This window comes from Arachis duranensis, chromosome 5, assembly GCF_000817695.3.
Source record: "Arachis duranensis cultivar V14167 chromosome 5, aradu.V14167.gnm2.J7QH, whole genome shotgun sequence".
Classification (NCBI taxonomy): domain Eukaryota; kingdom Viridiplantae; phylum Streptophyta; class Magnoliopsida; order Fabales; family Fabaceae; genus Arachis; species Arachis duranensis.
Genome location: NC_029776.3, coordinates 90,074,485 through 90,089,307, shown reverse-complemented (window position 1 = coordinate 90,089,307; position 14,823 = coordinate 90,074,485). Strand labels below are relative to the sequence as shown.

At 34.2% G+C, this 14,823-nt stretch overlaps 1 protein-coding gene across 1 annotated transcript; it reads left to right on the top strand.

Annotated features, from left to right (window-relative positions):
- The first annotated feature begins 4,701 nt into the window (after nt 1-4,701).
- Nucleotides 4,702-12,933, top strand: LOC107490183 (serine acetyltransferase 5-like). The gene is made up of 3 exons (XM_052261814.1): nt 4,702-4,728; nt 12,217-12,310; nt 12,611-12,933. The coding sequence occupies exons 1-3, from the start codon at nt 4,702-4,704 to the stop codon at nt 12,931-12,933; spliced, it is 444 nt and encodes a 147-aa protein (XP_052117774.1).
- The last annotated feature ends 1,890 nt before the right edge of the window (nt 12,934-14,823 follow it).

The following is a 14,823-nucleotide window of genomic DNA, read 5'->3' as shown; positions in this document are numbered from 1 at the left end:
AGGTAAAGTCTGAGAGGACAGCAAGACATCTGGGTTCAGGTTATTACAAGTACAAACCACCTTCTTCCACAGCGGGCAATCCTCCTTTGAAAAGCGCCACCACCACTTAAATAGAAGGGCTGTGTTCCGTAGCATGACATCCCCAACACCCAACCCACCAAATTTTTTGAGCGCCTGCACCACCTCCCACCTTACCAATGCCATACCAGTCCTACCATTCTCCTTACTCCATAAGAATCTTCTCTGTAAGGAAAAAAAGCTTATCCACAATAGCCTTAGGCATCCTGTACAGACTTAAATAATATACAAGGAGACTATTCAGTACCAATTTTATGAGTACCAATTTACCGGCTTTATTAAGAACCTTGGCTTTCCATAGGCTAAGTTTTTTCTCCACTTTGTCCACAATTGGCTTCCAAGTCTTCACCGACCTTGGATTAGCTCCTAGCTGGATCCCCAAATATTTTACTGGAAGGGCAGCTTCCTGGCACCCCAGCACGTAGCACATACGTTAAACCCACTGAGCCTCACAATTAATAGGAATCAAGCTTGATTTATCAAAGTTGATGCTTAACCCCGACATCAACTCAAAATAGCGGAGTATTCTCCTATAGTTCTTCACAGTCTCTTCCTCTTGGGGGCAGAACAGAATGGTGTCATCTGCAAACTAAAGATGTGACAGCTCAATATGATCTCTACCGACCAGTAGTGGAGGAAGTCGCCTGTTTCTAACCACCTCCTCAAGCATTCTATGTAGGACATCAACAACGAGGACGAACAAGAAAGGAGACAGTGGATCACCTTGTCGTAGGCCCCTTTCCATCTTAAACGGCCGAGAGGGCGAACCGTTTATCAATACTGACATAGAGGCAGTACTTACGCACTTCATAACCCACCCCTCTACCTTCTTCCAAACCCCATTTTCTATAGAACAAGATCCACGAAGCTCCACTTGACTCTATCATATGCCTTCTAGAAGTCTAACTTTATTATCGCCGTTTTCTTCTTTCTCTGTTTTAGCCATTGAACAGTTTCGCATGTAATGAGTGCCCCATCATGTATTTTCCGCCCTTTGACAAATGCACTCTGTGTCTCACCTACAAGTCGTGGCATTATTGCTCACAATCTCCTAACCATCATCTTTGATATGACTTGGTACACACACCCGAGCATACTAATAGGCCTGAGATCTTTGATTTCCTTTGCTCCAGTAAACTTAGGTGCCAGCGCAACCCATGTGAGATTAGCATCCGTCGGTAATCTGGAAGACTGGAAAAATCCTAATATTGCTCCCGTGAATTCAGGACCAATTTCTTTCCAACACTTCTTTATGAAGTTCATGTTGTAGCTGTCGCTACCAGGCGCTTTAGATGAATCACAATCCCACACTGCTTCTCTAACCTCCTCAGGAGTTGGCTGTATCTCCAGAGCCATAGCATCATCCTTACTGATTCTCTCCACCAGACCATCTCTAAACCTCACGAATGGCGACTTTTTCTAATGATACAAGTTCTTATAAAAGTCCCTAATCGCAATCTTAATTCTAGCTTGATTCCTTATCAACCTTCCATTAATGACTAGTGCATCAACCCTGTTGTTCCTCCTTCTCGCCGAAGCTATGTTGTGGAAATACCTCGTGTTTTTATCCATGTCCCTTGCATGTCTTGAGCGCGACATCTGATTCCAATGTAATTCTTTCCTTACATACCCTTTCTCACACCATGTCACAAGCGCTCTCCTTCTTGCCTCTACCATTTCATCATAAGTCCCATCACCCACTCTGTCATCAATCTTCTTAATCTCTTCCTCCAACTTCAAAATTTTGTTGTCCATGTCTCCAAAATTGTCTTTATGCCATCTTCCCAATGGAACTAACAATGCCTTCAGCTTGTCCGTGAATTGCATGTCACCTAACCCTCTCCATTCTTCCTTTACCATCCTCAGGAATCCTTCATGCGTAAACCACAAGTCAAGGCTTCTGAACGGTCTCGAACCACCTCTCAATCTCTTATCTTCCACTATAATAGGACAATGATCAAATAGACCCCTTCGACCACCTCGTAATCGAGTTTCTGGGAACTCCTCCAACCATTCCAAACTCACCATGGCCCTGTCAATGCGGCTACAGGACCGTCCTCTGAACCACATAAACTTACGGTCAGAAATTGGCAAATCCACCAAGCCCATGTCTTGTACCCAGTTCTTGAAATCCTCCGCTAACAAGGACAATCTATCAGTGCAATTCCTTTCGTCACCATGAACAATCTCATTAAAGTCCCCTATGAAGCAACAAGGTACCTGACATAGGCCAGCTATGTAACTCAGCTCCTCCCACACAACAAGCTTCTCATCACGAAGGTGAGCACCATAAACCAATATAAAAGCACAATTAAATTAATTCTTCAGCAAAAACCCGTCATCCCACATTAACAACAACCCGCCAGACGCACCAGTAGACACAACGTACTCCCAACCACCACAATCATTCCCTCATATTGTTGATACATCAAATCTAGTCATTGACTGTCTTTTAGTCTCCACCAATCCTAACATATTTAAACTATATTTTCTCTTAAGATCCTTTACCATCCTCAAGTTACTGTCACCCCTCAACCCCCTAACATTCCAAGCACTAATAATCATTTTAAAGAAATATTGCACACCTTTTTTTGTGTTTTGGGTCTGCTGCGTCTAACTTTCGCTTTCTATTTTGCCAGTCTTTTTTTCTGAGCAATTTCTTTATTCTGTTGTTGAAAAGCTGCCATAATATCCTCTTCTTCGTCATATAGTTTCGCTCATGACTCCTTTGCCAATTCCCAAGCCATTTTGTTTTCTAGCAGCTGCACATTTAGTCTTGAATTCTCATTATCACTGGCTTCGTTATCATTTACAAGCATTCTGTCCTCCACACTATCCTCATCATCCCTGAAACCATTTCCTTCCTGAGATTATGGTATAAGTCGTTCTCAAGCCGCCTCCATTTCCGGCACTGTAACGTCCTTCTACTACACTCCACCACTGTCCTCCGAATCATCATAGTCAGAATGTTCCGTATTCAGCCCAACCTCTACATCCTTGGCCCCTTGTGCCATATCAGCCATAACCTGAGCTCCGCTGCTTTCAACCTTCCACAGCCTATCATCGTTGGCCGTTCCAGAATCAACATCAAAGTCACAGCCCTCACGTAGGGGGTTCGCCGGCGTCGTCGGTATCACTCTACCGCGGCCTTCTTTCTGGGTTCCGCGCCGCTGATTCGGCCGTTCCCGCCCCGCTAAATCCTTGCTGCCTTTTGCTCTAGACTGTGCTCGCTGCCTGGGTCCCGAGCCTCCCACATCGTGGAGCACGTCACGTCCCGAGCCTTCCAGACCGTGTTCACTGCCTGGGGCTCCCGCGACTCTACCCTGCTGAGTTCCCCTTGGCTAACCCGTATTCCTCCAACCCAGCCCATTAAGCATCCCCATGTCTCCATCGTGATGGGCATCTTTCGATCTTCGATCTTCGTGGCCCAATGAAGAGTAGCTACCGTTGTTTGCTTCCATGGGCCCAAGGCTAGGATTTAGAGTAGCAGGCCTTGTGATCTCCTTGGCCAGCCCATTAGGTTTGCACCAATAATTCCAAGAAACGATTGATTCAGAATCTACAGTATCCCCCTCATATCTCACTAAATCAGCCAAACCATCAATGCGATGATTATGAGAATGAACTGTTACTATATTCATTTGATTTGGACTTAAATGATCATAACTCCATTTGTTTAAAATTGTTTCTGAAATTACCAATTTGTCCTTGTCTTCAACCTTCTCTCGCAGTCCCTTCATTATCACTTCTGCTGCCTGGTCTGTACAGACCGTTGAACTTTTTGAACTTTCCGTCCCTATAATTGCTGCATCACATATGTTCTTTTGTAGTTCACAACTGACCGCTCCATCAATCACTGATCTTGTCTGACAATTCACCTCAAAATTTTCACGTTCCCCTTCTGTTACCAACACATCAAAGCCACTTGCGTCAATTGTGAGATGGACCCGTTCGTTGATCACGTCCAACATACAAGTGTCAATTTGTATACAGCCAACACTAAAAGACTAGCACGATTCTGTTGCTTCATCGCACCCAACCACCTCACCCCATTGGTTACCTATTATCCTGAAGGTATCCACGGACCACGCATACAGGGGAACTCCAAAACATTCCAACCAAACCCTCCTAGTTTCACTCTTCTCCAACTCGTCCCATCTCCATACCCTATGAAACAACTGTAGCAGACCATTCATTTTGAATGTGTAAGCCTCTTCCACATTCAGCACACTGTTAAAGGTCAGCAGAGCTTTATATGCTCCCATTTCTCACACCTGAGTAACTTGGGGAAAACTTCTCTCAACCGATTCCTTCAAAGACCTATAGTCAATAGCTTTCATCGTTCCACCTACTAGACTTCTCTGCAACCAGACCAAGTTTTCTTTCGCCACCACCACTTCCACCTTCTTCGTCCATCCATTCTTGTGTGGATCTTGTAACGTCTTCTCCTTAGTTAAAACTTTAGTAGGGCCCTCTAATCTTCTCTGATTCTTTTTTTCTTCTGGTGGCTGTTGGCCTCGTGGCTGCACGTTGTTCATTTCTTTAACAGCAGATAATCTTCGATATTTAGCTTCCCCCACGAACACAACCTTATCTCTCAACCGCATACGATTCATATCCGTTATGGCCTTCAAGGCTCCCCCTTTCGTGGTATATCGTATGAACGCAAAGATGTACACACCACCATTTTTTAGTTTTCTTGATAAATATATGTCGTTTATGTGTCCAGTCCAACCAAAGAGGTGGAAGAGCTCCCTCTTGGATATGTCTTTTGGAAGATTATCCACAAATATTGAAAATGACTCGTGCTCTAATCGTCGGTACTCTTCTCGGTTCCAAACTCGAGGATATTTAGCCTGACCTAATGTTCTACCCCTCCATGTGTTTTCCCCCCGCACGCTCTCGCTCTCTCTCCTCTCTCTCACATTCTAAAGTATTTTTTCGTATTTGAAACTTGATCGACAGAATAATACCTTTTCTTGCACTTAGAACTTGATCGATATAAGTCCAAATAACTTTACCTTTTTTATTATTTGTTAAACAGTGACTTATCGAATAATTTATTTTCACTAAATATATTGAGGATGCTTTGACACAATGGCGTATTTCATCGAAATTAAAATCATCTTGTCAAAAATATTATTTTTTAACATAACACAGTAACAATATTACATCATTATTATGTCAATATACATGATGAATGATTTTTATGTTATTATTTATTACTATGCAATAACAATATTATATCATATTATCATGCATATTGTTATTATAAGATGATCATCCAATCTAGCTATTGGTATAAAAAAAGGATTTTGTTCGACAAGAGGCCGTTTCGATTACCAAAGGTTTCGACTACAGAAGCATAGACGGGTAAATTGAAATCGAAGAAAGATGGTACAAAGAGCATTAAAGTCGAAAGGTAGTTATTGTCTTTTCCTAAGCATCAAGGCTTGCTACTACTCGACCATCAAGATTGAGTGGAGAACATGGGTGCAAAATTTGAGGAGCAAGCTAAAGAAACGTGGGACTTGAAGACCAAGGAAGACGTGGGTGTCAAAACCTAGAGAACAGGATTCTTCATGGTCAAGGCAAGGTCATTACTGTGATAAAGGAGGAGGTAAGATAGTGGACAACATGCTCGTTGACAAGTCTATCTCCATGGTCTATAAATAGGAGAAATTCAAAAGAGTTGGGGGACTTCAATAAAAATTACTAGATCATCACATAAACTCATAAAATTCTCAATCTTCGTGACACAACAGAAGAATATGGAGTGCAAGTGCATGTTAATGTTAAAAGTTAATTTTTAACTTATTTTCTTTTGTTTATTTGATTCATTTTCGCTTATTTTCTTTGAATTTTGTTATTATTTTGCTTTGATCAATATTTTATATTTTCATTGTCTTCTTTATTTAATTACTTATTCATTTGTTTTGTTTTTTTTTTCATAATTCTGCCACTGGGAATTTTGACATAAAATTGCTTTGACACCATAACTAAGTAATTCTTGGGTCGAGTTCACTTTTTTCAGAGGAGTTGTATTTGCTCCCCGATACTTGAGATCTTGATGCAAGCTCATTGCGACATTACCTATCGAAGTCGACCAAAAAACGAGTGAAACACTAGCATAATATCGTTGGCAAGAGTTATTGCTTGTTTCCTATAAGATTATGGGCTATTGGCAAAGTAGGAATGTAGATGTTTTTTTCTATTTTCTTTTTTCGATAAATTTAACAATTTTTTGGAATTTTTCACCCACTTGAAACCCTTCTTGGGAGCTCGTCAGCTTTAATTTGTACCCACCAGCCGCCACGAGTAACTTCCCACAGATATTCACTCAGTTGGAAGAAATTGCCACCCTTAAATATGGTTGTACTATTATCTTGACAAAGCCAGCCTCTTTGTCAAGTGAATCTCGGACAATTTGCAAATGAGCTCGTCTAGTATGTGCTTAAAGTAGTTTTAAACTTTAATAGAGCTAATACTCAATTTGACTTCTTGAAATTTGAAGTCAAATTTAATTTGACCCTTAAAATTTTAATGGACTCAAATTGAATTCTGAGATTTATAATCGTAACTCACATTAACCCTTGAACTAATTTCCGTTAAGAACGTGTTGATTTAGTACATTAACTTGTTGTAATTTGGATTCCTCACTTAAGTTTCATGTGATCAAGATTTATTAGAGTTTCACAAGCATGATTATTGCTCCCAAACCCGCAAAATTTTCAAATTAATCATGTTATTATTGTTTTTACGAGGATGTTGGCAGGGATAGATCCAGAAATGTTATCATAGGAGCCAATAACATATATAATATTAAAAGAATATGAAAATAAATTATAATGTAAGATGCATTACAAAAATATACCAATAGAAAATATATATTTAAGATACAAAAAAATGTGTACTTTTTACTAACGAAATGGTACACGTCGATTCTTCATATCATAAAATTCATCGATAATAGAATCTGTGTCAAATCTTTCGGCAATCTTCTTCTCAATGTAAATCAAAAGACAATTAGCAAGAAAATCATCTTCCATTTTGTTTCTGAGTCTATTCTTCACAATATTCATAGCTGAAAAAGATCTCTCAAGTGTAGCAGTTGAAATAGAAAGAGTTAATACCAAGCAAATCAAACGATCAATCAAAGTATATGTTAAAGACTTTCTTGTCTTCGTTAATCCTTGACATAACTCCAAAATTATGCACAAGTTATTAACTCAACATGATTAAGAACATCAAGTTTATAATGTGGAGCTTGCATTCTAATGTAAAATTTCTCTTGGTCACTGAAGTCACCTGAATAAAACCGTGCTACTAATTCACATATTTTGTTGACACTGAAAAACTTATAATTATCTTTGGGATCTAAAGTTGAACTTAATGTAAGCAATTCCACCATATTATCATTGAATCTTCCATTAAGTTCTTGCAATTATGTATCAATTACAACCAGAAATAAATTAACACGATAATGATGCTCCACTGAAATTTGGTCAACAATTTTACGAGTTCGGCCTCTTCTAGGAATATGCAATGCATTCATATCAGGAACTTCAACTTCATGTTTCTCACAAAATAATATAACTTCTTTTATGAAAGCCTCCCAACTTGATTCTCTCATTCATTTAATTAAAGTCTTGGTAGTAAAAACCAGAGTTAAAGCATTCAATATGTCTTGATTTTTTTGTCGCAAAGCTTGACAAAGATCATAACTAACTTCCAAAAGATTTCTCATCAAATGCAAAATAAAGACAAATTCAAGGGATGTGATAGCTTCATAAGCAGCACTAGCAGCACTAGCAGCACCATGGGTGGAGAAATTACTTTCTTCAGTACTTTTTTCAAGAACTTCATAAGTAGCATCAAACATGCATAGCAAGATACGTACATAATTCAAATGAGACCCCCATCTAGTATCTCCAGATCTTTGCAAAGTACCAATTTGATTAAGTCCACTACCTGTCACAATTTTATCTTTGGCAATTAAGTTTGTAATATTATTTGCTTGAGTAACCCTTAACTGATCATGATATTTAGGAGAAATAGTCACAACATTCACAATTAGTGTAAGTTTTGAAAAGAATTTATGAACATAGCAAACTTCTTTGACGGCAGAAACAAGTGCTAATTGTAATCAATGAGCAAGACAATGAATGTAATAAGCAAAAAGGCAATCTTTCAAAAATAGAGCTTGCAATCTATTCCATTCACCACGCATATTACTAGCTACATCATACCCTTATCTCCTAAGATTTTGAACATCAAGATTATGACAAGAAAGAACTGATGAAATTTCTGTTTTCAATGTCAAAGAACACGTATCAGAAACATTTATAAGATCAAAAAATCTTTCTTGAACACAACCATGCTTGTCTACAAATATCAAAACCACAGACATTTATTCTCGCTTTGACTTATCTTTTACTTCATCAATAATTATACAAAATTTAGAATCACCGATTTCTTCTCAAATTGTTGCACACACTTTTCTAGCAAAGATATGCAATATATCTTTTTGAACACTGGGAGATATATTAAGCATTTTCAAGAGCATTTTCAAGGACAACATTATTAACATTCTGATTATAGGAAGCTAAATGTTTAATTAACTCAATAAAATTTTTCCTATTTAAAGATCCAGGGCTTTTATCATTGCCTCTAAATGCACATGCTTGAAATGCAAGCCTTCGAATAGCATCAATAAATGTCTTCAACCTTAAGCAGTTATTTGCAATAGTTTCATCACTATGCCAAGGTTGTCAAACTCGCGAGTCTAAGTAAACTCATGGAGCTGACCTAGACTCAACTCGCGAGTTAACTCGTAGACTCGTACGAGTTCACCCTTTAAAATGCACATTCAAATCCTCTATAATTAAAATTAAAATATGTAATACTAAATCTGTAATACTAAATCCTCTTATACAAATACAACATAGAACACACAAAATTAAAATTTCTAAATTTGTAATACTAAATCTTTAATTGAACATTGAACAATATCAAATAATTAAATTAACTCTAATCAAAATAATTAATTACTAATCAGTCATAAATGGATGAATCATCCGGCTATCTAACATAAATGATAAGCAATAGGCTAAAATTAGAATCAATAAAATTTTAAAAAAAAAAACTAAATCAAGAAGCAAAGGCTCAAAGAAAGGACAAATGACATACAAAAAATAGAGGATATAGAAGAAAAAAAGGGGCAAAGTCCCAACAACAGCAGATCGAAGACAAGGGTGCAGCAGGCAGCGGTGTTGAGGGTGCAACAGCAGCACGAAACGACGGTGACAAATAGTAATAAATTTCACGACGGTGATAGCATGATAGAGTTGCGGATAGTGGAGATGTGAAGAAATACGAAGCAAAGGGCAACACAAGTAAAATTCACAAAGACAATGGCGTAAATCAGAGCAGGGGTAGCAAACACAGGGAAACAACGGTAGCTCGACGGGGAACAGCGACTGCGGCAGAACATGAAAAAAGTGAGACTTGAGAGAAACGACGCAAATGAGTAAGTTGTGAGTGAGTTTTTTTCATTCTTTTGGAGTATTATCGTAACCCTAATAAAAAAAAGTATTTTTTTTTCAAAATGACGCTTTTTTTTAGCAAAAATGAAGAAAAATACAAACTCGCTGACTCGGTCCTAGACTCACGAGTTTGTCCGAGTTTGACCGACTCTAGTCGAGTCTAGCCGAGTTTACTCAAGATAGAGTCTATGCCCGAGTCAACTTGATTCCATATATAAACTCGTAAACTCGTACGAGTTTATGAGTTAACTCGAGAGTTTGACATATCAAGAACTTTGTCTATATGCTTAGATTGAGCCGTTAAATCATCACAAGATTTCACACAAATTATGGGGAGAATTAGGAATAGAACCCTCTTGACATATAAATGCACAATTCATTTTATTGTTTACTTTCTTTCAATAATTACCAAATCCTAAGTTTAAAAATGTATTTTTTCATCATTGCGAGTACCATAATGTTTACCAAACAAGTAGCAAGGCAAACAATAAGCAATATATTTTTCTGGTGAATATTCTAACTAACTTGAAAATTTTTTAAACCAAGAAGATTGAAAATATCGACAGTGATTATTATTACCAAAAGCTAGATAGCTAATATTTGTTGGTTGGTATGGCTAGCTATTATGTATGTTCTACGAATCTTATCACATTCATTGACATTATACTGTCAAATTGGACATCGCTTTTCTGGATCCCTTTCTAGTAAAGAGATATCAGTATCTCCTTCTAATCTTAAAACTTTGACTTCATGTTGATGTGTATTTTGAGTAAGATTAGAGAGCTCACTTCTTGAACTTCTTGTGAAATAAGATTAGAGGGTTGACTTGTTTGAACTCCAACATTATCAGTAATTTTTTCTTAAAATTGTATCAATTTTACTTTGCTTTCTCATCATAAAATGTTCTAATTTCTTTTTATCTAAAAAAAAAAGATTCAAATAATTATATACTCATATGAATAAAAAAAAATCTAAATATTTTTTATTAATTAAACATCAATAACAATATTTTTCATTAAATCACTATCAATTTTATTAAAAAAAATAAAAAAAGAGAGAATAAATCCTAAAGATAGATAAATCATTTATCTATGTGAACACAAAAAAATAAGATTATATTATTTTATAATAAAAAAATATAATTTATTAATTAATAATTTTATACAATTATATAAAAGAAATAAAAGATAGAATAAATAATGAGTACCTTTGTTTTAATTAATATAATGATATAATTGAAGACTTATGATACTTGTCAATAAAGTGAGGGCGTGACTATGGCTTCAAAAGAACACCGAACATCAAAAGGAACAAGAACATAAAAAAAGAGAAGGTAGTGTTTACTCTTTAGGAGTTTAAATTTTTTTAAAAATTATTATATTTTATTTGGGTTAGACTTCTTAGTTCTTATTGCTATTTTTTTTTTAAAGTTAGGGGAAAGAGGGAAGGGAAGAGGAAGAAGGCTTAAGATATCTAGTAGATGTTAATCACATAAAATTTAAAAATTTTAGTAAATTAATGTGCAAAATTAACATGCTATTTATAAAAATCAATTCACAGACTAAGGTGAATTAATATTGTAAATTTTGAAAACTGAATTAAGTTCATTATAATTTTAGGAGTCAATTTAAGTGTAATATCAAATTTTAAGAGTAAAATTAAATATTAACTCCCTTTCAATAAGTAATCTTACTTTTTCTATATTGTAGTATCCCTTTGTATTTTCTAAGGGTGCCTATACTTGTAAAATAGAGATTAGTCTCTTACTCTCATATTAAGCATTTATGTTTTTTCAATAAAAATGATTTTCGCTAAGTACAAACAATAATAATTTTGTTTAGTAAACTAAATTTTTAAACTTTATAAAGATTATATAAACATAAATATAAAAATAAATTTTAATATTTATTAATATATAAAATTATATTATATTTTTTTATTTCAATAAATATAATTTAATTTTAAAAACACGTCTTTAGATGTTACTTCTTTAAATACTTCTAAAAGTACTTAAATTTATTAAAAATTATAAACACATATATAATTTTTTTAATTATTAAATATAAAATAAAATGTATGTACTTTTAAAAGATATAAACACCTTTTTCAAAGCAATTTACTAAGTTAACCCTTATAATCAGCATAAAGACCTTACTCTTAAGAAATACAGGACTTATAATGACATCTATAGTTAATAAATCATCTCAATTGAAAAACCAATTTGATAATATTAAATGTAAGTATTTATTATTGGTTTAGTTATTTTGCAAGTCCCTATAGTTTTACTAAATTTTCAATTAGATCTTTATATTTTTTTTAATTGGATTCTTGTACATTAATTTTTTTTTAATTAAGTCCCTGTCATGAGAATAACGTTTAAGATAATAGAATATTCTATTTAAAAAATAAATATTCTCATAATTAGAAAAAAAAAAAAACCTAGCCAACTGCTCTCTGAAGATCATGTGCTCTCGTTTCTCCTCCGTCGTCTTCATCCATATCCGTCGTCATCCGTGGCGGATGCTTGGTGGTTGTCCATCCGTCGCCTCCTTCTCTCTGCGCTGCTCTGTTTTGCACTATTTACCTGTTGCAGCCCTTGCGTCCCCCGTCGTGCCTCGCCACACCTCGCCTCACTTCGCCACACTGTGCCTCTTCTCGATCTGCCTATACTCGATCTGCCAAAATAGGTGACATTAAAATTGATTACTATTATTATTATGTTCTCAAATTGTGTGAATTTGTGCTTCAATTTTAGTTTTTTCTAGTTGTTTTCAGATTCTGTCTCTCAAGCTGTGAATTTTTAAGTTGTGTGAATTTGTAGTTCAGTTTTAATTTTACTTAATTGTTTGCAACTTCTGTTTGTTTCTCAAATTGTGAATTTGTTCTTCATTTCTGCTTTACTTTCCGAGTTTTTCATTTTTATAACCAATTGTTCAAATTTGGTATATATATTTATATTTTAGTTTTCTGCTTATGTTTAAATTTAGTGGTTGGAGAGACTGCAGTGATTGGCAACAATGTCTCCATTCTGCACCATGTGACCCTCGATAGTACCACTAAGATTGGTGGGGACAGGCACCCCAAGATTAGTGATGGTGTGCTGATTGGTGCCGGTGCTACAATTCTCGGCAACGTGAAGATTGGGGAAGGTGCTAAGATCGGTGCCGGGAGCGTTGTTTTAATTGACGTGCCACCACGGACTACCGCGGTTGGAAATCCGGGGAGTTTGGTGGGTGGAAAGGAGAAGCATTCTAAGCATGAGGATGTCCCCGATGAGTTAATGGACTATACTTCCTTTATCTCTGAATAGTCAGATTGTATTATTTGAATATGAATATAAAAGATGAATGCTTCAGAGTTCAGATGAATTTAAGAGAAAAAGAAGGAGAATTTTATGTTCTTATAGAATTTATAGTATAATTAGATTATAAATATGGATTGAGAACTTACTTGGTTTTGAAAATCTAAGATTACATACTGGTTTATTGTGTGTACAAGAAGATGCACACAGTGATTGTTATGCTAGCAAGGGAGACAATGATACTTTCTATTCCTAATCATCCTATATTTTTAGTTGAAAGAAAGATCAAAGAAGAGCCAACATCAAATGCTTTTGATAAGGATCTTTTGGTCAATGAAGTATCAATTTCAAATATTCTACCTAAATAATCAGTATAAGTGTTCTGTTTTAAAATTGTTTGAATTGTATAAGTAAATCATGTTTGCCTTTTTAAATCATTGTTGTTTAAATTTGTTGTATTATAGTAGATTCTATTTATTATTCAAATATATAATGATAATTTCTTCTTTTTTAATTGGTTGAGTATGTTATATCTATTTATTTAACAAAAATTTGAGCTATTTTGGGTGAAAATAAATTCATTGATTAAATGTTGTAGTTATTGAACTGTATTGGAATTTGAAAAGTGATCCTATAAATTCTTAATATGGCTAACTATGTATAATTTGTATATAAATAAGCAAAAAATTATATGAATATTTTTTATTGGATATAAAAAATAGATAAAACATATTTTTTATATAATTTGTATATAAATAAGCAAAAAAAATTATATGAATATTTTTTATTGGATATTTATAGGTTTATTAAATTTTCAATTAGGTTTTTATAATTTTTTTCTTTTTTCTTGGGTTCTTAAGGATATACAAGTAATTTTATAATTTATTAATTTTTTTTAACGTTTAACGTTAATAGGAACTAAATTAAAAAAATGTAAAAAAACTCAATTAAAAAAAATATATATAAAAATTTAATTAAAAATTTGGTAAAATTATAGTAACCAATAGAATAAATAAACATAAATAAAAATCCTATAGTTTATTTTGGTATTCTTCTTTATATATATAACCGGACATGGTTAAGTAGATCTTCTAACGAAAATAACCTGCTTGTAGTTGTCACGTGATTTTAAACTATGTTGCAGTAATGCATTAAGAGAGACCACTTTTATCTATCCAATTTTGTCACAATTGAAATGAGATAAAACAAATTTAGTTTGGTAAAGTTTTTATTTTTTAAAAATAGTTTATAAAAGTTAAAATTTAAAAGATAATTTTTTAAAAGTGGTAGTATTTATATTTGGTAAATTAAATTAAAAATAATTTTTAATAAATACAAGCAACAACAATTATATTTGATAAAATAATTTTTAAAATTTAAAAATATTATAATGACCATCTTTATGTTGCATTTCCTTGTTCGCTATATATTTCATTATTAATTTTCATATTTAATTGCTTTTTGCTATTGTTTCCATTCGGCATAGGATTGCTAAGTCACTTTCAGACAAGAAGCCTTAAAAATTTTATTTTAAGTGTTTTTAAAAGTATCTCAATCTTTTAAAAACTATAAATATAAGACTACAAACACATAATCTTTTTAATTTATCAAACATAAAATGAGGAGTCTAAATTTTTAAAAAGTACAAATACTTTTTTAAAAATTTTTATCAAACAAAGTCTTAAAAAGGCTAATCAAAACAAGTAATATGTCATGGTTGGATTAGATTTGTTTAGCTGTCTATGATGGATTGAGTTTGATCAATTTTGACTCTACCTAACTTTACCCATTCCTTAGTTATCTTGACTAAAATTGACTAAATTGATTCTTTTTCATCCATGATTAAATATCTCTTAATTTTTCTACTTATTAAATATAGTGTTTAATTTTTACTTAGCA

Excerpts from the sequence above, each read along its gene's own strand:
- LOC107490183 (XM_052261814.1), top strand. The coding sequence starts at position 4,702 with ATGGCCTTCAAGGCTCCCCCTTTCGTG. Across the intron at positions 4,729-12,216 it reads TCAAGGCTCCCCCTTTCGTG|CCCTTGCGTCCCCCGTCGTG; the intron begins GTATATCGTATG and ends TACCTGTTGCAG. Across the intron at positions 12,311-12,610 it reads TACTCGATCTGCCAAAATAG|TGGTTGGAGAGACTGCAGTG; the intron begins GTGACATTAAAA and ends GTTTAAATTTAG.